The 27,895-nt window shown below is 42.3% G+C and overlaps 2 protein-coding genes across 2 annotated transcripts in view; one reads left to right on the plus strand and one right to left on the minus strand.

Moving 5' to 3' along the window:
* The first annotated feature begins 619 nt into the window (after positions 1-619).
* On the plus strand, positions 620-4,242 carry LOC134649094 (ubiquitin-conjugating enzyme E2-17 kDa). Its single transcript, XM_063503813.1, has 5 exons — positions 620-891; positions 1,404-1,467; positions 1,884-1,915; positions 1,998-2,181; positions 4,000-4,242. The coding sequence occupies exons 1-5, from the start codon at positions 868-870 to the stop codon at positions 4,137-4,139; spliced, it is 444 nt and encodes a 147-aa protein (XP_063359883.1). The 5' UTR covers positions 620-867; the 3' UTR covers positions 4,140-4,242.
* A 2,839-nt stretch (positions 4,243-7,081) lies between these two features.
* The window catches only part of LOC134649505 (cadherin-23), a 53,550-nt gene continuing 32,736 nt past the window's right edge, over positions 7,082-27,895 (minus strand). Inside the window, exons 17-28 of the mRNA XM_063504264.1 lie at positions 27,035-27,198; positions 25,858-26,025; positions 24,810-24,967; positions 24,215-24,396; positions 20,665-20,894; positions 19,550-19,738; positions 17,007-17,287; positions 11,769-12,009; positions 10,829-11,014; positions 10,360-10,695; positions 8,148-8,346; positions 7,082-7,458 (exon numbers count right to left, since the gene is read on the minus strand). Coding sequence (XP_063360334.1) covers positions 7,112-7,458; positions 8,148-8,346; positions 10,360-10,695; positions 10,829-11,014; positions 11,769-12,009; positions 17,007-17,287; positions 19,550-19,738; positions 20,665-20,894; positions 24,215-24,396; positions 24,810-24,967; positions 25,858-26,025; positions 27,035-27,198 — 2,681 coding nt within the window. The 3' untranslated portion in view covers positions 7,082-7,111. The remainder of the gene's footprint in view (positions 7,459-8,147; positions 8,347-10,359; positions 10,696-10,828; positions 11,015-11,768; positions 12,010-17,006; positions 17,288-19,549; positions 19,739-20,664; positions 20,895-24,214; positions 24,397-24,809; positions 24,968-25,857; positions 26,026-27,034; positions 27,199-27,895) is intronic.

A 27,895-nucleotide genomic window follows, 5' to 3' on the forward strand; every position in this document is an offset into this window, starting at 1 on the left:
CCAATATTCCAATTATGTTTTTTAGTATACTTATCTGTCCTTCTAAATATTTAAATACACGTGGATTTGTCTTGTAATCCAATTTGATTTGTCTTGTACTTACTCTTAAATTGGTTTACAGAAGCCATAATAATATATGCATATTTTCATGGACCACTTAATGATTTTAATCAGAGTTAAGATCTTGAGGGTTTAGAAATTATTAATCTGTTCTCCGGAAACCTGACATGCGGAAAGAGGGAAAGTTTCATATTGCAAAAATGTGTTTGAAAATAGCTACTCACAATCCAAAAATAGCGCCGTGAGTCTTCTTTGAGGCCAAATCGTCATATCCGGAAATAAAATGTTGCCATATAATAATGTAAAGTGGCAAATGTAGACAAGTATTTTAAACCTATTTGTTGTGCTAGATAGAACGTTCACCTTTAAATAACAACGTTGAATGTAAATAAGTAATTTTTCTATTTTATACACAACTCTAATGAATGAATTATATTATTTAAAATATAAACATAATTAAACTTTTTCAAATAAATATTATATTTCGTTTATAGCAACTTTGGTCTTCCTCTAGAAATGGTCGATTTTCCTGTTTGCTGTTCACCACTCGTCGAGAGTGTGTTAATTTTGTTATAAATCGCACCCTATTCTAATTATTATTATTTCTTAATATTAGTTATTTTTATATTTTATTTAAGACCTGAAGAACTGGTGTTATCGAGCATAAATGAATATTATTGCATAAAACGACTCAGTGGTACTTTTGCGTTGAGACGGGAGCCATCTTGCAATCTCTAATCAAAGGTCCTTGGCTCACAGTTTCGTTGTCTAGTTGAAAGTCAGTTTATTCCATCATAAAATAATCAAATGGCGTTAAAACGAATTAATAGGGTATGTATTGTTAATCGTGATTTCTATTTATATGAATGAATTGGTTCTTGAACCGAGTGTGGTAAAATATGTATCCAGACTTGGAAGTGAACGTTTCGTCATTGTGAATACCTATTATCGAAATTCCTTCTGGATAATTCCTAGTGCGTGATTGTTTTGCTGTAAAGGTGTGGACTATAACAATTTACAAGTTACGATACAGTTTCAATAAAATAACGGTGAATCAATGTTCTACGTAGGTGACAATTCTGTGCACACGGCGTACATAAAATGTCGGAATAATGTGCCAATTTAAAAGTTTTCTTGTCTTTAAATGATGTGAGAAACGTAAAAATATCGAAATTATATCTTACAAAATTGCTTTATGAAAGGATTACCTCTGGCATACTTGGATTCAAGTTCGTGACCGAACCTCGAGTTTATTTTGCAAATGATGACATGTCCGACTGATTTTGGTATTGTTTCTGGTCGTGTTGTGACACTGTGTACACGTCTTGTGGTTTCACTTTCAGGAATTACAAGACCTTGGAAGAGATCCCCCGGCACAATGTTCTGCAGGACCACACGGCGAAGACCGTGAGTACTAGCCCTATTGATCTATGTGCTTATAGTTTTTGTGACTCATTGTCGCATGCATTACAATAATAGTGAGAAATTGGAGTCAATGGTTACTGTTTCATAGCATACTCTAGACACAGTGAAAGCTTTACAATACCTACTTCTCAATTGCCATGTGATGTAAACATTTGTCATTGTGAGAGTCCTTGTACTCAACATCATGGGTATAATTATAATATATTTAATATAAACTGATTGATTTCAATGTATACTTTGCAAAAGGAAACCCTGACTCCATGAAACCATTCTGAATTATTTTGTGAATGAATAATGAATTGCCTTAATGCAGAAACATAATTGGATCTATTTGTGTATTTATTCGTTCAAATAATATAACTCTTGCTTGTTTTTCTGACATCATGTTTTTTTTTCAGTCTTCCATTGGCAAGCCACAATTATGGGTCCAGTAAGTAGTTTTTGTTTTGCATAATTCAAGAAATATTTTTATACAAAATATAACAAATAACCATCATTTGTTTTAATTGCAGGTCGACAGTCCCTATCAAGGAGGAGTGTTCTTCCTGACTATACATTTCCCAACAGATTATCCATTCAAGCCACCCAAAGTTGCATTTACAACACGTATCTATCATCCCAACATAAACAGTAATGGCTCCATCTGCCTTGACATTCTGCGCTCACAGTGGTCCCCAGCGCTCACCATATCTAAAGGTATAATATCTAACCATTGTGAATATCTAATCAGTGCCTCTATCATTAAGCATTGTCATTATCATCAATGCTATTTATGTTGGTCTGTGTGCATAGTACCTACAGTCAGCATCTAATAGATAGTGAAATCCAAAGCAGCTGAATATTACACAGTACATTTTTCTTCATATTGAACATGTGTTGCAATTTATTTGACTACTTATGTGACATGGTCTGACTGAACTGAGCCTCGAGCATAGATTTGTTAAAGATATATGTAGTTGATTTTTGTCAATGATGATGACCAAGATTTTTTTGGTAATGACAATATTGCAAGTGCAATAACTATTTCTCAGTACTTAAATAATTACTAAAGCAATAATTAAACAGAAGTAATACTTTTAATGTGATACATTTATCCCTATAAATGTGTTATTTATTTATAATTTTACCTTTTACATAGTACACACTTAAAGGTTGATTTTGCAACCATGACGGCAATGTCTGGTAATACAGCATTCGTTTAGGTAAATCAACTGGGATGCATGGTGTTCTGCAATAAAATATGAGGTCATTTCCAGCTGTAAGCCAGCTGTTCCTAGTAGGAAATTTACACCCCCCCCTTGTTAGGTTATAAATGTTATAATTATGAAATATCATGGTTTCAGAAAACCTTGGTAGTATTTAAAAGTGCGCTATTAAAATTCTATTAAATAAATAATCAATTTTAAAAATAAAATTGTTATTGCAGCAATAGAAATACATATTGAAAATTTTCCTATCTTCATTATTTCTCCATATTTCTGTCGTCTTTTGTAGTTGATGAGATACTGCCTGCTGACAGGCAAAAGGGCAATGGAGGCTTAGTAAGAGGATTTTGATAGGAACCATAGAAGCTATTTTCCAGTTGTTGTTTAGTTGTATTTTATTAATTTCAAGATCTTTAGGGATTTTTGTCCCAAGCTTTTCAAATAGGTATTTAATACTGGTATCACTATTTTGTTTTACTTTAGGTATATTGAGATAGGCATTGCTACATTTGCTACCCAACTCTGTTTGGTCAATGAACTTTTGCCCTCCTATCCTGTCTGATAGGTGTTTTCCTTTGTGGCTTTTACATTACTGATTTTAAATATTTTGGACTGCCCTAATTGTATTGGGGTTCCACACCTGAGTGTTTAATGGAACCCTATGCTTTCTAATTGGTCTATCTGTCTATCAGTCAACTGTAACTAAATAACCGTAAAATAGATAATTTAAATTATTTTCTTCTGCCTCTATAACAACAGAATTAATGTTTCACCTACTGGGGTCTGGTGATGACATGTCTTATGCTGTGTTCTTATATATCTGATGGGTATATCCACTAATTTTATGCACCATCATTGACATTGACAAGTTTTTAAAGCTTATTGCATTGATGTAAGGTCCACCAATATTCAGCTGACGACGCTGATATATTGCTACCAGCATTAAGTTATAGTACATTATATACCTAGGGAGGTGAATTCGTGAATGCTCCAGATCGCAGGTGTTTGTGCGATAAATATGCGATCTGGGGCTTTACGAATTACCGCCCGTGGTTTGTCTAAAGTTTTACGTCTTGCCTTGGCCAGGAAGTGAGATTTTCTCCTCGCGCAGCGGGGAGAAAATCCCACTTACGGGCCTAGGGTGACGTAAAAATTATGTGTAGCAATCGTCATTTATCTTTGGCAACAGATAGCATTTTCTGTTATGAAAAATTATTAGTTATTCGCCAAATAACTTAAATTAATTCTGACTCACACTAATTATAATTTTATTGAACTGATTTTAATGTGCTCAATTATTTCTTTCCAGTGTTGCTCTCAATCTGCTCACTGTTATGTGATCCAAACCCAGATGACCCATTGGTGCCAGAAATTGCTAGGATCTACAAAACGGACAGAGAAAAGTACAATGAACTAGCCCGTGAGTGGACGAGGAAGTATGCCATGTGATGAGTCAGGCGTGACGTCAGCAACACATACACACACACATCGCCACAGCCCGGGCTCCCATCCCTCCCGTTCCCAACCCAGTCCCCTACTTCAAACCGCGTTCCTCTGAAATCTTCATCAATGACCTAAATTAACTGAACTTGTATAAATTGTCTACATTGACTAGGGTCTGCCTAATTTCTGTCTTGTCCAATAACATTTTTATGCAAATAATTGCATCCTAAGTAAACTCGTTACACATGTGCAAATATAGTTTCTGTTTATCTAATAAGATACATTTTCTACATAAGAGCAGAATTCTATTCCGTTATACATTGATGTGTCAGTAGATGTCTTAATGCATTATTCTCATTTAGTTGAAGTTAAACATTAGTTAAATTTACATGATTTGAATAATTGTATTCCTAAAGAATTTGTACTTTAACTAGATCTAAATTGCATTGTGAAACTGTACAATAGCCATATGATTAAGAAACGGAGCGTTCATTGCTTACTACTGTCCGATTGATTCACTTAGGAATTTGTCAATGAAATGTATGAAAGGCTCGTAAGTGTTCAGAACATATGAGTAATATAAGTAAGTGGTATTACGATATGAGCTCGTTGACGGAGTCGAGTGGGTGTTAATTTTTTTACTAGAGAAACAACCTTTTTTTTAAGTTAGTAAATGTAGCGTGCTACAGACCAGACTGACATCTGTTGAAGTGGTCAGTTTTCTTTCATCCACAATATTTTCAAAGGAAGGAAAACGCTCCAATAGCTACAACATTCAGTATAAATTACAGTGTATCTCATAAGATCATAAGTTACGATTAATCTAGATTTTTTCAATATGGCGTTCTTTATAATTTTATCTAATATATATTGTGGTTGTAAGGATACTTGCGTTGTAATTTCCACGAATAATCCTATCCACGTACCATCCCACGTTCCTCGGGACATACCGAACGGCGGCGCGGCCGCGGCTGGCCCGTCACCCGCGTGGCAAGCGTGTGTTGCCAACTGCTACAAGAGGGACATTAAATATGTTCGCTGGTTCAACACAGGGAGATTAAAATTAAAGCTTTTCAAATTGTAATCAATCGACAAGTTGTATTTTAGATTCACTAAATTGTAAGAAACAATAAATTATTGTGTATGTAAATAACGGCGAGCTTTATTTAGGCACGGGTTCCCGTAGCGGCATGCCCTCGCCGGCTGTAAATAGTGACGTCCTTGCGCGGCAGGTGGACAGTTGGCGTTGGAAATAGCCCCACGCTCCAAAACGCCACTTCTATTAATTAAGATTTTATCGAACTTGCTACTCAATCCACTTCGTCCAACTACAATCAATACTTTAAAACTATAAATGAGTAGGTAATGCCACTGGAGGTAACTAGCGTTATTTTAGATTTGCTTTTAATTACAACTGCCATTTATCCTTTTTGTATCTCGCAAGACTAGGTTTCGATAGACAGCACTGTTTGTACTTATATTTAAAGCGTTAGCATATTTTTAAGTGTTATATTGCAGTTCAGTGTCATAAAATAGTAACGAGGTCAAACACCGGAGACCTACTTTTGTTGTACTGTAATGATCGTCCACCGAAGCGTTTCGTCGAAAACGCGGAACTAATTTATTTACAGTAACCCTTTTCCATTAGTCTAAAAATGTCAACGCACATTTTTTTGACTGGAAGCGATTCTTTTCAAAAATATTGTAGTAGTAACAAATTATAACAGATCTATTGATTACTTTATTCGCACTGCTAGGCTTCAGCTTCATCCACAGTTAGGTACAGTCGCCTTCAGATATATCGGAGCGGTCAAGATCTTTACAAATTTTTGAACTAATCATCTAATATCAAGTGCATTATCAGATATTTTGAGCAGCTTCACCGCTCCGACATATCTGCCGGAGACTACCTACTATTGTTGTTGCAGGGTAAATAAATCTAACTGCCTGTTTGATGTCATTCGATTGAGTAAGATAGATCCATTGCTTATTGCAGACGCAGTATTTACCACACTGAGTAGCCCTTAATAGTGAACTTCTTAAGCAAGCTTAGTAGGGTTTGTTAAGTAAAACAATTATCCAAATACATACATACATTTATTCGCAAACTGTAGACAAACTCCCTATTTGAATTAATATCAGAGGTAACATTAAAATAGACTAAAAGTTACCATGACCTAGTTTTAAATAGTTTGATAAGATTCAAAACTTTGTTCGTTATATTGTAATCAGGAATTAATGTACATTTCAAAATGCATTGTACAATCACACTTAAGACTAATCATTAAATCACTACAGAAAATAATTTACAAAAGGCACGACTACTATACTAAAGCGGCAGTTTGTACATAGGTTAGCTAATTTTGATCACCAAATTGACCTCTTTAAGAGTGGAACCTCTATAGCACGAATCTCAAGGGATTGAAGGGATACGCTAAAAACTTCGTGTTAACGAGGTTTTGTCTTATAGAGAGAGTGCAGTCTTAGAGAGGTTTTTACAGGTCATTGTTCGTCTAAGAGATTTTGAGTTAAGAGGTAAAAAAATGCTTTTTCGTGTTAAAGATGTAATAGAGGTCATATTAAATTTTTAGAGATATGGCGGTAAAAATTGTAGGTACTGGATAATCGTGATATCATGAAGGGAATCGTCGGTTACTTCGTCTAAAGGAGGTTCAATATTGCGAGTTATGGAGGTTTTAGGCTCTGAAGGGAATGGGGATTGCATTTTGTTTCGTGTTAACGAGGATTTCGCCTTATCGAGGTGCCACTGTATTTTAAAAAACAAGTCCGGTGATCTATACGTACTCATGATAATCTCAAACCTAGAGGATAAATTCGGGGTTGGACTAATTAAATGCAAAATGTCATAATTTACAACAAGATAAAAAGGCTCTACAATATAAACAGACAGACTCAGAAACCGAAAAGCCTCGTACATTCTAAATTGAGCAGTGTCCAAGTTAATCTCGTAAAATTGCTTACAATTCAGTTGTTTCCATATTTTTTGCATTTTTCATCTGCTCCAATTGTTGGTAGAAGTCATATTTGACTGGATTGGTTTGAGGTTCAGCATTAGAATCTATGGAGGGAAAGGCACCTGTGGTGATAAAATATGGTTTTTCGTTGGACAAGTCTTGATCGACGGCGTTTTCATCGAGGGAGTCGCGCTCCGAATGGCTTACTTGGTCGTCGGATTTGTACCACTCGTTTTCATATGCATGGAGCCATATCGGATTTGATCCTTTTGTACTATGCTTGTTGGTGTTAGGTACGCGGCCTCCGGAACTCCTGATGGTCATATCCGATTCGCCGGGAGTCGGTGATGCTGAAAGAAATAGTTAACCATTGTGACCACTAAATATATTTCTGCTTGCATGAAGCGAAATAACAGTGAATCTGTTTAAGTACCTATACATAATAGATAGTAAGTAGGTACTATTACGTAGTCTAGATATAGAGACGCATTGCGTTGTTTGCCAAACAGAAGGTACATTGACCAATTTAATGTCGCATTTACTAAATTTAAATGATATATTTTTCATCTGCTTGTCTGCTCTCTCGCAACGCATCCCTACATTCAGTATTGATGTTTTAAAATATCGATAGGTAACTTAGTGTACATACACTCGTAAAAATTACGGGGAAAATTTTATTGTAATTAGTATTGTACCATAGTACACAAACGAAGTTTTGAATGTAAGTAACGAATTTTTCGGAGTAATTAGTATCAGATTGTTTACAATCTGACGATTTTTTTGTGAATTCATGTTATTTGGAAACATTGTGACATTGTTAAATACCATGTAATTTCCAATAAAAAATAAATAAATCTAATCTAATCAAGTAATCAGTGTTGGGTATCGATGTGATGATTTTATTAAGTAGGATGAATGAATGACATGAAATTTGTAACGGTTTTGGTTTATGAATCCTGTAAATAGGTGTTATTACTAAGTGATGTATCTTTGCGTGTCAATGATTTAGTAAATTACAAAACATAATTACCATACTTACAATAAGCAGTAGCCGTGGCTGCCTTCAACCTCCGCACGTAGTCAGCCCGCTGGCTGAGGCACATCATGACCGAGAGCACGAGCAACACGGTGAGGAAAAGGGTGGTCCAGACGAGCCAGAACACCGTCTGGTTGGACGTGATCGTATCTACCGTTAGCGGCTGGTATTCGGCCGGTTGCGTATCGAGGACGTTGAATTCCTGGCGAGGAAAAGTAATGCACTAGAAGTTGGTTTGTTGAACGAGCCTGATCCTGAACTGTTTGTATAATGTAGTATGCGCCTATCTATAAGTTAACTATATACTTGCCACTCTAATCAGTTGGACGCAAAGTTGTGTCCTGTGCAAGGAACACTGGAGCATTATAATTTATAGTATGAGAAAAAGGAATTGAATGTAGTGTTACACGAACATTGCTATTTAATATAACATAGGCGTGGATGTTTTTCGTTCAAAACATGGAAATACTGCAAGTCATTTTGTGATTCAGAAAAACATTTTGTAAAATTGTTATTATAGAATTAATCTTAACCCGCGGGTGCACTTAGACATTGAAATCTAAAACTAAGCTATTAGATTACTCATGCTTTGGGGTCATCCACTAATTACAACACACGTTTAGGGGGAGGGAGAGGGTCAAGGAATGTGACATTGTGACATGGGGGAGATGGAGACACAAACTTTGTGACGTCACTTTAACTTCATCAGTAACCGAAAATTTATTTAAATTATTTTATTCGCTGTACATTTAAATAACAAGTTTTTGAAAAAATGAAAATGAAATGAAAAAATCGTTTATTGGTCACAGTGATTATTGTGTAACAAATTTAGAAAGGGTTGGGACCTCCTAGTAATTATATCAATACTTGTGACAGGAGACCCCGCTCTTCCAGCAGCAAGTTAAGGGTATAAGTACAAACCAATAGAATACTCGTTAATTATGTAGGTACAGAAAGTAATACATTAAAACATATAATTAAACTAAAGTAACAACAGTTAACAATTCAATGTAATGTAATAATCTGAGAGTACTTTATATGTATAGGGGTAATAATTATTTTAGTATATAGTACGAAAGTTTTGTTTTAACATTAGGAAAATAATAGGCTATGCTTTGTTACGAGTTATGTTAAATTACCTATATTAATAATGCGCGTGTGTGTGTGTGTGTGTGTGTGTGTGTGTGTGTGTGTGTGTGTGTATATGTGCGTGTGTGAGAGACCGTATGTTAATGATAGGTATAAGTATGTTGATCAATTATCAATAAAATTATAAAATGAATTTAATTTATATCTATTACCGAGTATTAGAATGTAATAATAACTCTGTTTGCTCATAGTTTAAATTATTTAACCAATTCCGGACTCCTTTTTTACATTTATATGTCTGGAGTGGATAGATGGATAGTGTGGCATCAACCGAATTATACAAGTGGGCTGCTTGTGAAACATATTGCCGCTTCGCGAACACAGATTTTAGCTTGGGAATGGGGGCAGCTTTAGGTTTTCTCCTACGTGTGGTATTTGGTTCTTCATATTTGAGAGATTTGTGTAATCTTAATATAGTATTTAAAATATATAGTTTACGCATTGAGAGAAGATTAGATATTTGGTACAGCTCAGTTGTAGGGAATCTGTAAGGTTTTGAGTACATGAGTTTTAACAGGCATCTTTGGCCTCGTTCGACATCAATAAACTTGGTTTTGCTTGATCCTCCCCAGATGGTAATGCAGTATGTCATAATGGACTCGGCCAAAGCAGTATATATTTGTTTTAATAAATCAAGAGACGCGATTTGTTTTAATTTCTTAAATAACCAGGCTAACTTTCTTATTCTGCCATTTACATATTCGATATGCCCATACCAGGAGAGACGCTGATCGAGAATAACGCCAAGGTATCTAATGGATTCAACCTTGTCAATGCAGTTACACTGACTTTTTAAAACGATAATCGTTTTTATTCGTTTAATTATCTTTCCTAAGCAGTTTTGGGTTATAAAATTACTAATATTTATATCGTCAAAAATATTTTGATAAAATATTAATAATACAGGTACTTACTTAATTCGATTTGGCGATTTCGTAGAAAAAATGTGACGTCATACTAGGGGGGAGGGGTTTGCTAAGTGTGACCAAGTGTGACAAGGAGGGGGGGAGGGGTCAAAAAACCTAGAAATTCGTGTGACGTAATTAATGGATGACCCCTTTACTACCTTGAACAGATCATCCAGTTGTTCAATATTCTTGTCGACCAACTGTAGCACCTGATTCACCTCAAGCACGGAATGATCTTGTCCATTAACCAGATGCAGGTACAAATCAGTCTTAGTATTATCTACAGATCCGTCCTTATTCTCATGCACCCTTAGGTCGTCTATGTTGATTACGGACTCTGCGACTTGTGCTAGTCTTTCTCTGAAAACGTTTATTTTGTCTCTGACTTCTGACGGATGAGAGCGTAGAACGAAACGCACTCTTTGGTCCTCCCGTAATAGGTATATGAATACATGGGATTCGTCTTGTAGGCCACCCGTATCGTTGACAAGCACCTATAAAAAAATTAGGTAGAATGTAAAATCATCTTACTAAAACTTGACCTATTTTCATTCATTAAAATACCTATCTGAATGATCAAGAAAAATGTCTAATTCATCTTATCATAAAATAAAGCGAACAACTTACTTTAAAATCAAAGTATCCTTTCATCCCTTTCTGTGGGTCGAAATTAAGCGAGATAGCTCCCGTCTCCTGGTGGACCAGAAAAGGCGATACTGCCAAGTTCTCCAAACCTTCGGTGAGCGTTTTCTTCACTTCGCCCAGGAGGTAGTAGCCCATTTTGGCATTTTCGCCTTCATCGAGATCAATGGCCTGAAATATTGACAAGAAACTTAGCATTTTTTTGTTCCATATGACCAGATTTATAGGTAACCACTGTAATCAGCAAGATAGAGATAATTAAAAAATAGTAGAAGATGCCTAACAGTTTTAATTATAAAGCGACTGCGATTTCGTGCCATTTTGCTGCTCAGTGTACATTACGCGAAAGCCTATATCCCAACGTATATAAGTAACTTGTTGACGTCTTTCATGGTATAGCTATTATTTATGAATATTTAACCGGAAACTCAATCGGTATTGTATTGGTAAAACCTTGTTTATAAAACATGATACTCAAGATAGCGAATAGTCTTACGCCACCGACACTAGATAGAAGTTATCTTGCTTTCTGCAGATAACTGGGTATAATAAATAAGTGTCATCATGATAGGTGTAGGTCAACCATGCATTAGAAATATTATCATAACATATGAGCAAGTACCTAGATGAAGTAGATATGCAAGAAATCCGTTTCCATATCTTATCTGAAAATATACAGACATGAGCTACGTCAATAACTGCGTAGATATTAGATGGCTTGCTTCCTGCGTTAATTAATTTGTTGGCAACGAATCTTAAGAAATGGATTATACTGGTAACACTTGTACGACTGGTACATAATAGTTTATTACGACTGACTGGTAAAAAGCTAGGAATTTTTACCCCTCAGGGCCGCACATAGAGTAACAATTATTACCTACAGTTAATCGGTTAATTTTATATGAGCTTGGGATTAGGTAGGTACCTTAACATGCATGAATTCAATGCCAAAGTCAGCCTCCGTGGTGATGCCCCCAGTAAAGATGCTGCTGACGAACTTAGGCGCGTTGTCATTTAAATCATTGACCGTGACGTGCACGGTCAGGGTGCTGACGGAATCTTCGTGCGCGCGGAACTCGGGTGCGGCCACGCAGTCCTCTGTAGCTAATACTGTTAGCGTGTAGTTGGATTTCCTCTCGCGGTCCAGCGGGCGTTGTGTGGCCAACCTGTTAAATGAAACACTTTATTTGGTTTATTGAACGTCTGACTTGGTAGCCAGACAGGTTAGAGCCTGCCTGCAACGCCATTTTTTACAAAAAACTGAGAGCTCATGCAGACAGGATTACGTAATAAAATAAACGATTAATGTGCACGTTTCTAATTCCAATAGGGATGATGACACATGTTGAATTTTATAACAAAATCTAGTAAAATAGATAGCAAACGAGCAATTTATCACAATAATGTGGATATTAAAATAAAGTATTGAAAAATTACAAAAATACAGGACCTGAAAGTTTCAAAATTTAAGTTTTTTTTAACTTCCAAAAACGATAAAAGTAAGGGTACCATTCGATTCCTAAAAAAAGAATTTATTGCGAAGCGAAATGAAATTCATAACAAAGCAAATCATACAGAAAGCTCATCCACCTCAGGCTTCGTCAAATTAAAATGCATTTTGTCACATATGTCATCCGCAACACGCATCGTCAAATTATAAAGGAAATTGGTCATTACAAAATACATAATAATAAGCCATAAACCTATATCCTAATCCGGTAAGTACCCGGCACAAATGTCCCCAAAATACCAGCGGCGTTCCCGCGCTGAATAGCCAACGATATACGCTGGACCAGGTACGAACCAGACCTAGGATCGCAACCCCTATCCCGCAAGCGTTTTCCCAGGTCCCTCACAAAAACCTTCGCCTCGGAACACCAAGGACCAGCCGACTCAACAGCGAGAGGGACAAAATCGTAAACCGGCTTCAAGTTTGAGTACTTGGCATGTTTCTGTCTCGCGGCGTTCTCCGCAGCCCCCCCAGCCGCACGTATTGTCTGTGCAAGATGCGATGCGGCAAAGGTGCTCACACATGTAGCATCCCACAACAGACTCCGACCTTTAGCCCAAGGAACAAGAGTGAGACCGTCTGGCCTCTTCCCGTCCGTCCGACTAAGACCCTGGGGTTCCAACACGCACGGCAGGTTAGCCAACACCATCGCTCTGCGCACAATATCATTAATCGCATGATGTCGAGGAAACCTACCAGCACACCGCGCACAACTCAATCCATGGTGCCCGTTTGCCTCCACCATCACCCCACAGACGCACACATGAGGCTCGCACACAGTACACCCGAGCCTTAAAGCAGCACCAATCCTTAGGGAATCGTTATCTAACAACGTCCCCAAGTGCGAAGACGGCAAGGCGTGTAGCCAGGCCCCAGACTCAGGTGCAACCACCGCTTTTAACCGAGCCAGCTCTACCCCCGCCGCGCCTCTCAGCAACTGCTCGTACATCTGACGGCATAAAACGTCATCCCAAGACCTCTGAGCCCCAAGGTCGTCCGGACGCGCGTCGTCAGAACAGCGAACAGACCACTCATCCAATGCAGCACCCAGAAAAGGCATGTGAACATCACCCTCACTGATGGATAAAATGCGCGCCACCAGACCCCGCGACGCGTGCGAGGAAGCAAGAAATGCTACAAGCCCCACGTCCTGCATGCGACGTACTCCCAAACCGCCATGTCGAATGGGAAGAGCAGCCTGACACCACTGAGATCCCTCAAACCTGACATTAAGGATGGACTCTAAACCGCCTTGGAGTACCTGATCGAACTGCAACACAACCTGCATATGCATCCACGTCGGCGCCGCTCTCAAAGTGTATGTCACGCGTGGAATCGACAAACAGTTACGCAACAACACCAGAGACACGTGCGCCGTTAAATGCTGCAAGTGTTTCATAGATTCCGAAAGCGCCACGGTCTTCTCCTGGACCACCTGACTAACCCCTTCCGGAAAAATTGGCGCCCCAAGAAGCGACAGCGATGACCTCTCCACCAACCTCAAGCCGGGCAAAGCCGCTTCAAAATCTGCTATTGACCCCCCCCTATCCGGGCTGCAAAGAAACAATTCGCACTTCTCAGCATTTATTTGTAAACCAACGGCGGCCAAAGCCTCCACAAGCTTCCTCACATCATCCAACACAACATCCGGCGCTCCACCTAACGTTCCATCATCCAAATACCAGATGTTTAAAGGAGAGACTAATGATCTTATAACACCCTGTACGGCCAGGCAAAAAAGAAGAGGCCCCAACGGGTCCCCCTGCTGAGCACCCACCCGTGACGCAATCGGATTAGTGCCATAGAAGAGATTACTCGGTGAGGAATAACATTGATGAAGGAAGGGATATAACGAAGGTACACGATCCTTAACCTCTCTCAAAATTACATCCCTCTCCACAGTATTGAAAGCGTTCCTAATATCTACTTTCAGAAGCACAGAAGAAACATTTTCCTGAGCCATAGCAAAAGATCGCACCGCATGAATGGCCGCCTCACACCCCAAAGGCGTACCAAAGCCAACCTGAAATGGCTGAAGATATTTCGCCATTTCTTCCTTGACTGCACGACAAGCAAGCTTTGAAACAAGGCGTCGCAACGTGTTCCCAACAGCAATAGGCCTAATCCCACCATCCCTCTTCGCTAGAGCACACAACGATGCCCCATACAGATATGGACAAGCTTGGGGATTAACCATACCACGCAAAAGGAAGTTGCAGAGCCTTGTAAGAGATTCTAATAGCTTACTCCCATTGTCACCTGCTGACAAAGAAGTTAGTTCTTTTAAATGCTGAGGGCGCAAACCATCCAGCCCAGAAGCAGACCCATTATAAAAGGACCCCAAAGCGCCCACAACCTCCTCCTGCGTCACCGTCAGGAATGGACTAGACAGATCAGGGTCAGGGGGGAAATCCAACTGCCTCGAAGGTGATGGGTGCTTTCCGACCAAAGCCTCCAACGTATCTGCATTAGCCGGAGCGAGGGTGGAATCAGAGAACAAAAGACGGACTGCCCCTCTCAAGTCCCCATCATGCACTTTCGCCTCAATAGTACGGTAAACCGAACTTGTCTTAAGACCAATTTCAGGTGGAAAGTACAGACAACAACTGTCAATATTCTCCTTAACCTTCGAAGTTAAAGACCCGTGATTAGCGCCCTCCGGAACCCTCAAAGCCGTGAATGAAAAGGTGAGCAGCGCAAACCAATCTTTCAACTCATTATTGCTCAAACAATCTTGAATTATCCCACACAACTTTCCTGCGGCCAGATTCCTCGCCCCCTTCGGAACGTGCCGCAACACCCTAACATTCTTCTTCAGCTCGGTCAACTTTGCAATCTCAACATCGTTCCCCACTCCTAGCCCAAGCTCCTCACCAGCCCCAGGTGCCTGCACACCAATCACATCCCTATGCACACGACTAATATGTACATTTAGGCCCCTAGGTACCACGTATTGTTTTGCAGCGCCAGGACAATATGGACACGCCTGAAGATTGGGGTTGCTCATGTTCGCTCAGTAACACACATTGGATAAAAAAAAAAACACATATAATACTGCATAAAATAAAGAAATATAAAATAATAAAAAAAAACAAAATGTCAAATTAGACGAAACGTCATAAAAAATAAAATAAAATAAAACCATATGTCAGTAAAATCTGTACAAATTATTAAATAAGTCACGATACAATTCCTTAAAAATAATCATGCAGAATTGTCAAATCATAAATACAGCACTAATAATGATTCCATCCAATTTAAACTAATTTACACTCACGAAAGCAAAATTACGCTACAATTATATAAACTGTGTCACGGACCTTGTCAACTCTATTTTTAAAATTTATTATACTTAAGCGCTAGGGATAAGACAAGGTCTTCTAATTATTCGTCTATGGAGACGTGTCCAATTACTCCACTTTACTAACACTAATAGCGCAATGGCTCACCCCGGAGCGCGATGGCGCGCTGTCGCAGATCGGCGCAGAGGCGCGCTTCGGAGCGTGATGGCGCGAGTCGAAGCGCAACGGCTCACCCCGGAGCGCGAAGGCTCGCTGCCGCAGATCGGCGCAGTGGCGCGCCTCGGCGCGTGATGGTGCGAGTCGGAGCGCAATAACCCACCCCGGAGCGCGATTGTGCGTCGTCGCAGATCGGCGCAATGGCGCGCCTCGGAGCGTGATGGCGCGAGTCGGAGCGCAACGGCTCACCCCGGAGCGCGAAGGCTCGCTGTCGCAGATCGGCGCAGTGGCGCGCCTCGGAGCGTGATGGTGCGAGCCGGAGCGCAATAGCTCACCCCGGAGCGCGATGGTGCGCTGTCGCAGATCGGCGCAGTGGCGCGCCTCGGAGCGTGATGGCGCGGGTCGGAGCGCAAAAGCTCACCCCGGAGCGCGATGGCGCGTCATCGCAGATCGGCGCAACGGCGCGCCTCGGAGCGTGATGGCGCGAGTCGGAGCAAAGTGGGTCACCCCGGAGCGCGATGGCGCGCTGCCGCGGATAGGCGCAGTGGCGCGCTTCGGAGCGCGATCGCGCGAGTCGGAGCGCAATGGCTCACTACAGAGCGCGACGGCGCGCCGTCGCGGCTTGGCGCACCGCCGCGAATCGGAGCGCAGTGGCGCAAGTCGGAGCGCAGTGGCGCACTATGGAACGCGATGGAACACTGTCGCGAGTAGGCGCACCGGCACGGAACGGAGCACAATGGCGCGCCTCGGAGCGCAGCGGCTCACTGACGCAAAAAGGCGCAACTTTTTGGGAGCCACCAGTGGACGCGACCGCTCTGCTCCACTGCTCCAAAAACATCCTTACATTTCATCCAAAAAAATATTGTATAGCAACTATATACATAAACGCAATATTTCACCGACAAAAACGCAATTTTCTTGTTTTGTCCATACTACAAGATGGGCGATGACGTCACGGCCTCTGGCCGTTTTGTATAGGGCGTTTCGCGAGTGAAGTGCGACTGTCGGCCTTTGACTACAATTTCTGACTTTTGTGTTACTTTAATGCAATGGGTCCCATATAGACATTTGATCCTAAAAACAAACCCGATCGATTGATACCATAAAAATTAGTCATGTAGCCTATTCAGTGAAATCTATTTTAAGTTACAAATTACAAAATAGGTAAGTACTTACGTACTAGAAACTTGCGTACCTGTGCGTATTCCGGTGAAGTTCAAATTCGCCATCCTGATTCCCCTCCACAATATAATAGCACACCGGTAGCACCGGCTCGTCCCCCCGGTCGATCTCGTCCCTCTCTATGACACTGGGCAAGTACAGCCCCTCCGCGTACATGTTCTCGGTGAGGTTGATGCGCAGGTGTTTGTCGGGGAAGCGCGGCCGGTAGCTGTCGACGTCTTGCACGTAGATGGTCAGGTCGAGGTCGGAGCTGAGCGGCGTGGGGAGACCGAGGTCGTAAGCTTCGATTCGGAGCTGTGAAAATTATATATTGGATAACTCTATGGCAGCCATACTCTAAGTGTGTTCCGCGGAACCTTAGGGTTGCGCGACACCCCTGCAGGGGTTGCGCAAGAATTTAGAACACTATACTTTAGTCGCCTCGAAAAATTTTACTATGCCGCCACCGTATTGTAGGGTTCCGTCAAGTATTTCGCTTTCCAAAAGGGTTCCGTCAAAAAAAAAGATTGAGAACCGCTGCTCTATGATACGGGTCCGTTTCATACGTATGATCTCATCCGACAAAGTAAACCGTGTTCATATAGTTTTTACAAGTACAAAATTTAGAAGCAGATATAATGAGTCGTATCACTGGCGGAAAATAAAAATAAAATGTTTTGATGCAGCATGGTCAAACTCCCAACAAGGTTCCTAAGAGTTATGTAGAGGATATGCTTACAATAATAATGGATTTGCTATTCAGCCTATTCATGAAAACAACGCACGCCTCGTGGATGGTTTGCCATTGCTCAAATGTCTATTATGGTACTTTTTTAGCGCTGCGCTTGTCTGTTGCACTATAAGCATTTCAGTGTCTTGTCAGCATTAGGCGAGTTGGATACGAGGGCAGCTATACCACAAGCTATACTGTATTGACAGTACTCTTGGCTGCAAGTGTGAAGCTAATTATTTGATAGCAACACCGGTGGCGCGGACGCTGAAGACGCGCCGCCTGCGTGCCATTTGTACAGGCTGTGTGACTGCACATAGCTGGAAGTTAGAGAGTAACCTGATAGCGCGCGGTAGTATCTCGGTGCAGGGACACGGCGGTGCGCAGCGCGCCGCTGGTGGCGTACCTTAAGCTATACTGTATTGACAGTACATACTCTTGGCTGCAAGTGTGAAGCTACTTATTTGATAGCAACACCGGTGGCGCGGACGCTGAAGACGCGCCGCCTGCGTGCTATTTGGACAGACTGCACATAGCTGGAAGTTAGAGAGTAACCTGATAGCGCGCGGTAGTATCTCGGTGCAGAGACACGGCGGTGCGCAGCGCGCCGCTGGTGGCGTACCTTAAGCTATACTGTATTGACAGTACTCTTGGCTGCAAGTGTGAAGCTAATTATTTGATAGCAACACCGGTGGCGCGGACGCTGAAGACGCGCCGCCCGCGTGCCATTTGGACAGGCTGCACATAGCTGGAAGTTAGAGAGTAACCTGATAGCGCGCGGTAGTATCTCGGTGCAGAGACACGGCGGTGCGCAGCGCGCCGCTGGTGGCGTACCTTAAGCTATACTGTATTGACAGTACATACTCTTGGCTGCAAGTGTGAAGCTACTTATTTGATAGCAACACCGGTGGCGCGGACGCTGAAGACGCGCCGCCTGCGTGCTATTTGGACAGACTGCACATAGCTGGAAGTTAGAGAGTAACCTGATAGCGCGCGGTAGTATCTCGGTGCAGAGACACGGCGGTGCGCAGCGCGCCGCTGGTGGCGTACCTTAAGCTATACTGTATTGACAGTACATACTCTTGGCTGCAAGTGTGAAGCTACTTATTTGATAGCAACACCGGTGGCGCGGACGCTGAAGACGCGCCGCCTGCGTGCCATTTGGACAGACTGCACATAGCTGGAAGTTAGAAAGTAACCTGATAGCGCGCGGTAGTATCTCGGTGCAGAGACACGGCGGTGCGCAGCGCGCCGCTGGTGGCGTACCTTAAGCTATACTGTATTGACAGTACATACTCTTGGCTGCAAGTGTGAAGCTACTTATTTGATAGCAACACCGGTGGCGCGGACGCTGAAGACGCGCCGCCTGCGTGCTATTTGGACAGACTGCACATAGCTGGTAGTTAGAAAGTAACCTGATAGCGCGCGGTAGTATCTCGGTGCAGAGACACGGCGGTGCGCAGCGCGCCGCTGGTGGCGTACCTTAAGCTATACTGTATTGACAGTACATACTCTTGGCTGCAAGTGTGAACCTACTTATTTGATAGCAACACCGTTGGCGCGGACGCTGAAGACGCGCCGCCTGCGTGCCATTTGGACAGGCTGCACATAGCTGGAAGTTAGAGAGTAACCTGATAGCGCGCGGTAGTATCTCTGTGCAGGGACACGGCGGTGCGCAGCGCGCCGCTGGTGGCGTACCTTAAGCTATACTGTATTGACAATACATACTCTTGGCTGCAAGTGTGAAGCTACTTATTTGATAGCAACACCGGTGGCGCGGACGCTGAAGACGCGCCGCCTGCGTGCCATTTGGACAGGCTGCACATAGCTGGAAGTTAGTGAGTAACCTGATAGCGCGCGGTAGTATCTCGGTGCAGAGACACGGCGGTGCGCAGCGCGCCGCTGGTGGCGTGCACGCTGAAGGCGCGCCAGGCGGCGCCCGCGTCGCGCCGCACGCGGTACCGCACGGCGCCGTTCGCGCCGATGTCCGCGTCGATCGCGCGCACCTCCACCACCACCGTGCCGATTGTTGCGTTCTAAAATTTATGAACATAAAAATGCCACAAATAAAATACAGGGTGGCCAAATAAGAGGTATACACTTTATTTTTGAAATTTTATTCTATAAAACATAAAAAATATTAAGTATTCCTTGTTAAATATAATATGTAGGGTCAGCAATTACACATGGAAAATAATGTCAGACAAATGTCCACCTCTAGCAGCATGGCAGATGCGAACCCTTTTCATCGCGTTTTTCATCACTTTTTCACACATTTCTGGCGTTATCTCAGCGACAGTGTTTCGAATATTTTGTTTTAATTGCTGAAGGTTCGTTGGCCTATTAGCATAGACACGTCCCTTTAGATAGCCCCACAGAAAGTCAGGAGCTGTTAAATCAGGCGATCTTGGGGGCCAGTCAATGTCACTGTTTCTCGAAATTAATCGACCGGGAAACGTTATTTTTAATGTTTCTATTGTTTTTAATGATTAAAACACGTTGTTCCGTCGTAAAACGCTCCATAATAAATTTGCCGTATCTACACAAACTAATTTTCATGCAATAACTGTCATATTACCCGCCAAAATAAAATGGCTGCAAAAAAAAGTTGTATACCTCTAAGTTGGCCACCCTGTACCTGATCGTTTTTGAGTCTCTAGTATAATACCTTTATCCTCTTTACAGTTCCCGTGAGACTGATCAAGACGTTGAGTTGCTGGCCCTTAGTCGCCATAGTGAGTAAGTGGCAGCCGAACCCGCCCTTATACGAGCCCTGTCTTATCCGACACTCACATTTCTCTGTCAAGGTCATAATATGCGGCGGGTACACATACACCACAGTGATTACCAATGTCTCGGTAACAGTTCGTCAACATTAAGTGTCGTTCAGAGGTCTTTTTCCTCTAAGTATGATTAGAGAAAACTTACCGAAATTACTGTAGTCTTATCCAATGTGACATACCTCAGGTACTTTAATAGTGACATTCTGCGGCGGGTGCACGAACACGGGCGCGTGGTCGTTGAAGTCGGTGACGCACAACCTCAACTCCCCGCGGACCACATTCTGCGGCGTGCCCAGATCCTTGGCTTCCACGGTGAGAGAGTAGTTCCCGAAGCGATCCTTGAGAGACTGCTTCGCGAACAGCCGGCCTGTGTTGGCGTCTCCGCCGACTTGCTCGAAGCGGAATAGATCTAAGAAACAAAATCATCCGTATACAGGGTGCTTCCTGTAACAGGAGCAATAAATTAAACTAACGGCTGTACTCCTCAAACTGACCAACATTTGTTCAGCAATTTTTAAAAATTATGAATCCTTTAGACTTCCTCTTTTTCATACAAAATAAATATTGCCTTCAATGTACGCTGACATCAGTCTGTTTGACGTTGCTTGTCACGCTTTAAACATAACAAAATTTGCAATACATTGCGTCTTAGAATAAACTTTAACCCTTTGAGCGCCGTTGGCATGTATACAAGACAACGATAGAACGGTACACTGGCGCCGCTGTCTTGTATACAAGACACAAATTCAACCACTCGGTAAATGTGAAAAAAATATCAGTTGTAATTTTTTTACACTCTTTTTAATGTTTTAGGTCTTTGTTTAAAAAAATGCATTTAAAGCAGCTATATATGTAAATCCATTCTTTTATAATAAGGCTATCAAAGAATTTGCTCCAGTTTTCAACGTTTTTCATGTTCCTCGTCGCCGTTGTCTTGTATACAAGACAGCTAGGGATGGGAATGTTAACTCGATATGAGAATATTCAAAATAAATATCAAATCGCAAATCTCGTTTTATTTAAGCATTTGAACACTTGATAAATGCCAATTGGTGGTAACTAGTAACTAGATTACGTAAAACGAGAGAGAGACAGGCATAACTATAGCTGAAGTTCAGGGAGCTTCTTCAGCTGTAGCATAGAGAATAAAATACATAGAGTGCTCACTCCATACATCAGTTTTAGTACCAAAAAGACTATTAGCATCTAGCATCGAGTAGCGGAACTATCAGTACTGCTACTTGACAATAGATGTAGCACCGACCGGAAAGTCGTATGCTGTTGAGATAAGACTTTCCGGTCGGTGCTACATCTATTCTCAAATAGCAGTACTGATAGTTCCGCTACTCGATGCTAGATGTAGATACTGAAATTAATAGTCTGAACTGATGTATGGAGTGAGCACTCTTGTCTTACTTATTTCTCTATGGCTGTAGATAATAGAGTCAGACAAGTAAATCTGTCCTTGTGGTCTATTTGCAGAACAAATGATTAATTTTGACATGATAGTGTAGTGGGGAGTGATACCCCTGCAGTGAGTCATTTTAAGTTAAAGATGATTACAATTTTCACATGCATATTTTTAGTCACGCACACGTGTTCAAGTGTATAAAAATACCACACTGTTTTAAATCACACGTAGGAACAAAGGACGCACCGCGCGCCGAGCGTTTATTATGTGACGGTTTATAACTTTTAAAATTATCTTTGTTCACTCGAACCGAAAAACACAGGAACCAAACCGAAAAAGGACAGCTGATTATTTTTTGATAAGAAGTTAGGATGGAAAGTTAAAAAACTCCTAATTGTTCGTTGATAAGGAGTTAGGATATAAAGTAAAGCTACGTGCATACGTACGTTACTATTAAATTGTTTTTCAAACTATTACATTAATAAATGACTGAATAAATATTATTGTTCTTCACTCATTGACAATTCAACCCACGTGTAATTTTCCCCAATGCAGTTCCGGTACATTTATATTATCGACACACGCGCGGCTCTAACATTACGCTTATAAAGTTTACGTACCGACGAGCGCTTACGCCGTTGACCTAGAGACTATTATTACTTAATCCGCCCGGAAACAGTTCTTGTCGGTCTGCACTGCGGCCAGTCCATGCGCGCCGTTGTCATGTATAAAAGACTTCTCGTACAGCCTAGTGCAGTGATATTACGTCATGAATCGATATTGTTTAGTGGTTGTTTTTAATGATAAAGACCTTTATTTTTAACATTGTCGTGTGTAAAAAATATGTAAATTTTTGGCATTTTCGAAATAAATTAAAGTTGGGTAAGTACAAAGCCAAATTGAGAAGATTTTTACCATAAATTGTAAATATCGATATCACTATTTGCAATCCCTAAACTTTTTATTAGTTGTTTACTTAAAATTTACTCTGGCGTGTAAGTGAGCGTCTTTGCGGACTAGGTCCGGCGGCCAAAAGGTTAAAGTGTAATAAAAATCAAAACATGAGTTATTTTCAATAGTTGCTGAACAAATGTTGGTCAGTTTGAGGAGTACAGCCTGCAGTTTAATTTATTGCTCCTGTTACAGGAAGCACCCTGTATTAACATGATCGTATGGGATCGTATGACTTTGTCGCGTTATTACTTTATTAGAAAGATATCAAAGAATACCAAACATCAAACATTGCTACTGACAAACTTCAACGTTTATATTGAATGTGTTGTCGGGCTCTTCCTCTCTCTCTCTCTCTCTCTCTCTCTCTGTCTCTCTCGTATGGGCTCGCGGTGCTTGTGGGACTAAGGCCGGGTGCTGTAATGTTACCGTATCCCTTCCCGCCGACGAGCCTGAACTGAACGCGGCCGTTGGGCGAGGCGTTGTCGTCGGCGTCGGTGGCCGACACGGCGACTATGGGCTCGCGGTGCTTGTGGGACTATGGGCGGGTGCAGTAATGTTACCGTATCCCTTCCCGCCGACGAGTCTGAACTGAACGCGGCCGTTGGGCGAGGCGTTGTCGTCGGCGTCGGTGGCCGACACGGCGACTATGGGCTCGCGGTGCTTGTGGGACTAAGGGCGGGTGCCGTAATGTTACCGTAACCCTTCCCGCCGACGAGCCTGAACTGAACGCGGCCGTTGGGCGAGGCTTTGTCGTCGGCATCGGTGGCCGACACGGCGACTATGGGCTCGCGGTGCTTGTGGGACTATGGGCGGGTGCTGTAATGTTACCGTATCCCTTCCCGCCGACGAGCCTGAACTGAACGCGGCCGTTGGTCGAGGCGTTGTCGTCGGCGTCGGTGGCCGACACGGCGACTATGGGCTCGCGGTGCTTGTGGGACTAAGACCGGGTGCAGTAATGGTACCGTATCCCTTCCCGCCGACGAGCCTGAACTGGACGCGGCCGTTGGGCGAGGCGTTGTCGTCGGCGTCGGTGGCCGACACGGCGACTATGGGCTCGCGGTGCTTGTGGGACTAAGGCCGGGCGCTGTAATGTTACCGTATCCCTTCCCGCCGACGAGCCTGAACTGAACGCGGCCGTTGGGCGAGGCGTTGTCGTCGGCGTCGGTGGCCGACACGGCGACTATGGGCTCGCGGTGCTTGTGGGACTAAGGCCGGGCGCTGTAATGTTACCGTATCCCTTCCCGCCGACGAGCCTGAACTGAACGCGGCCGTTGGGCAAGGCGTTGTCGTCGGCGTCGGTGGCCGACACGGCGACTATGGGCTCGCGGTGCTTGTGGGACTATGGGCGGGTGCTGTAATGTTACCGTATCCCTTCCCGCTGACGAGCCTGAACTGGACGCGGCCGTTGGGCGAGGCGTTGTCGTCGGCGTCGGTGGCCGACACGGCGACTATGGGCTCGCGGTGCTTGTGGAACTCGCTGATGGTAACGCAGTCGGATGGTAGCTGGAGTATGGGCGGGTTGTCGTTCACGTCTTCTATGTGAACACTAAAATAACACCGCAAGTTAGACAGTAGTACGTACTAATAGGAGGATCGCTGTTTATTGCTTTAGGTTAGTGTTTCTTTAAAAATTTACCCTAGATACCTATAATACCCTTAGTTAATTGCTGTTTGACCCCAACCGGAGGTAATTATCTCCAGGATCAGAATAAATGCTTTAGGTTGAGTATCTGTTCACAATATTGCACCTAATTATATAAAAATAGGGCAATAATCGTATTCCTTCTAAATACCAGAACCGTGTATGTTCTTCCAGATCGTTTATTTTTGCACGCCCTATAGGTAGGTGTAAAACTTTTGATTGAATCACCAATCCACTCGTGACGTTTTGATTTGTATATTAAGCCACGTTTAAGCGATAAGCGTAAGCGACCCAACCATACGCAAGTAAATACTTACACAATCTGCTTGAAGGCGTTCCTGCTTTCCCCGCTAAGGTACCCGAATTGGTAATTATCCCACGCTTCGACTACTAAAGTGAAGGATGCACGCGTCTCGCGATCCAGCCAGTCCGATACAGTTACTGCACCCGTCTCGGCGTTTATCAGGAACTTGCCCTGTGTTCATAGAATAAATGTAGGTACTGATTAGTGGTAGAAATATAAAACGTAGTGGTGGTGGTACAATCAGCAGCAGAAGTTGCTAAGCGGTAGAGGTGTTCAAAATTACCTTGACACGCCCTTATTATCTTCACAATAAAGTCGCGTCAAGATCATTTTGACCACCACGCCAGCTTAGCAACATCTGCTGCTGACTGTACAAATTCGAGTTATAGTCGTTTTGAGACATAGACTAGGAATCCTCTAGACGGAGTTTAGAGCAATTATTTCATGAAACCGATGCTGCCAAAAATACGGGGGTGCGGGGGACGAGGTGAGCGTATCCCGTGCCGTGATTAGTCCGTTCATGAACGGACCAATCACGGCACGGGATTCTGACACTTTGACTCGAAGATGGAGTAAAACTACCGTATATAGTGGCAGAGGGGGTAGCGTTACTATGCTCAGTCTAGCTAGAGGATGTCTTGTCTGTGTTTTGAGATAATTTAGAGATATAGATAAGGGAGCAACTACAATTCCGGCAAGATTTTATGACAAATATACTATAACTACAAGTAGATTTCAACAGTCAAGAAACAGAAATTTGTACACATTAAGATAGGTATTTTTTTGTTTATGATAAAAAAAATATTTATTAAACAACATAATAATAACAGCAGATCCACAGCGCAGGCTTCGTCACCATACAGAAAGCTCATCCACCTCAGGTTTCGTCAAACCAGACACAACAGACAACAGTCGACTATCAGACCAACGTACTTGTGTAGACATGCGGTCCAGTAGGTACGTACTTGTGTAGACATGCGGTCCAGTAGGTACGTACTTGTGTAGACATGCGGTCCAGTAGGTACGTACTTGTGTAGACATGCGGTCCAGTAGGTACGTACTTGTGTAGACATGCGGTCCAGTAGGTAGGTGAGCTTGCCGTACTCGCCCGAGTCGGCGTCGCGCGCCACTATGTTGGCGATGGTGGTGCCGGGCTCCACGTCTTCGCGCACGCGATACTCGAAGTTACCGCTCTCGAAATACGGGTTGTTATCGTTCTCATCCAGCACCTGACAATATATGATTACAAACAATTGTAAAATGGAATGAATTTTGAATTAAAAATTAGGAGAACAATATTAATAACAGCACACCCAAAAACATACAAACTAAATAAGTCACTGAAAACGTGGCTTAAAAGAAGTAACAACGGTTGCACTACGGGAGTGCTGATAGAAGTGAAAACTCACCTCACTATGTTACCGACGCCCGGTAACACGATACATACGTTTAGCGGAGGTATTCTATTTATTTATTATATATTATTATCATTCTCATAAAACATCACACTTTTTCATTGACATGTTTATTCACATACTGCCATGACAACGTCAAATTATTTTAACATAGGTAAAGTCTTCAAAAGGAGTCCGCAACATAAATGTCAAATAACAAAGTTTGAGTATTTCTTTATTGATTTAAATGCCATTTAAATTATGAGTGGCCACCTTACGGGGCTTACGGTCACGTGATCGCCTTACGCCCCTTACGGTCACGTGATCGCCTTACGCTGTCTCGAGTTTATCATTTTTTCCCCACCTTAAAAAGTGCCCAGCGCCGCTAAAGGAGTTTTCACTTCAATAAAAAAAATATATAAGGAGAACGATATGACTAAAACAGCACATCCAAACACAACCATAAACTAAAAAGGTCACTGAAAAACTAGCTCGAAAAAAATTCTTCTAAGTAGGTATCTGAAAGATCATTTATTTATTTTTATTTATTATTCAGGTAATTACAACACAATATCTAAACTTAATTACAAAAGTATCTGTAATCCACCCATAGCCCATACCCATGTAATACAACCATTAGGTTTGTCTCGATACTCTATCGGCGCGGTAGAATTTATACAACAATAGAATATCTTTTAACAACAACTTATTAATCATCGTTGCTTTAGGTGCTAATGCTAATTTCTTTTTGGATGGCGAGACGTCCAGTACTGGGCATAGTAGCTGGATTTATATAAAATAAAAATATTGCTAAAATTAAATACATAACTATGATTGAACATACCTGTATGAACAAGTCGACGACGGCGTACCGCGGCGGCTGCCCGCTGTCGACCGCCTTGACAGTTAGATTGATCCACGCCTGCTGCTCGTGGTCGATCTTGTTCGCCACCACTATCTCGCCCGTCGAGCTTTCCATGTGCATCAGGTTTAACAGCTTCTCGGGGCCTGGTAACGAATGGGATTAGATCCACCATGTTGGCTAAGTTGCCCGGTAAATGCATACAAATGGCTAGTGCGTAAGGGCTCATATAGACTGTGCGAGAATCCGCGCGAGTTTCATTACATTGCATCATTTGATCGGTCGGCTGAATTGACGTAACCTCAATGGTCCGCAATGTAACTAAAATCGTATACGAGTTCGCGCGCCGTCTATAGGTATGAGCCCTAAAACAGTGACTTTATTTGACTGCTGATGTGCAGTTTAACGTCATTAGATCCAGAGTAGTTAATGTTAGTGAATTTGAGTAACAAACATCAGGTACGGAGGTCCGGTAGTAGACGATGGTGAGCGTAGCTGACGCGATTTGTCCCTTTCCCCTTACCAGATCTTTTAGATACGATGTTTAAATTAGGCTACTAAGCGTCAGTTGCATCAACCACAGTTAACAGACTCATCAACGACACGCAGCAGAGGTCTATGAAACTTCCAATACAATAATATTTAGCGACCGCTTTAACGGTGACAGACGATTAGGCGCAACCGACCCTTAGTATTTAGAAATTACCTTCGACGTAGTAAGTCATCGTGCGATTCTTATCCGCATCATCAGCGGTCACGGTCACGATATTGGCCCCGTTCTTTGAGTTCTCGGCTACGGAGGTCCGGTAGTAGGGCCTCCTGAACTTGGGGTTGTTGTCGTTT

The sequence above is a fragment of the Cydia amplana genome, chromosome 1 (assembly GCF_948474715.1).
Source record: "Cydia amplana chromosome 1, ilCydAmpl1.1, whole genome shotgun sequence".
Lineage (NCBI taxonomy): Eukaryota > Metazoa > Arthropoda > Insecta > Lepidoptera > Tortricidae > Cydia > Cydia amplana.

Bases quoted from the DNA above. Each gene is read 5' to 3' on its own strand.
- LOC134649094 (XM_063503813.1), top strand. From the start codon at position 868: ATGGCGTTAAAACGAATTAATAGG. The intron at 1,468-1,883 runs GTGAGTACTAGC...TTTTTTTTTCAG, and splicing joins AGGACCACACGGCGAAGACC to TCTTCCATTGGCAAGCCACA. The intron at 2,182-3,999 runs GTATAATATCTA...ATTTCTTTCCAG, and splicing joins AGCGCTCACCATATCTAAAG to TGTTGCTCTCAATCTGCTCA.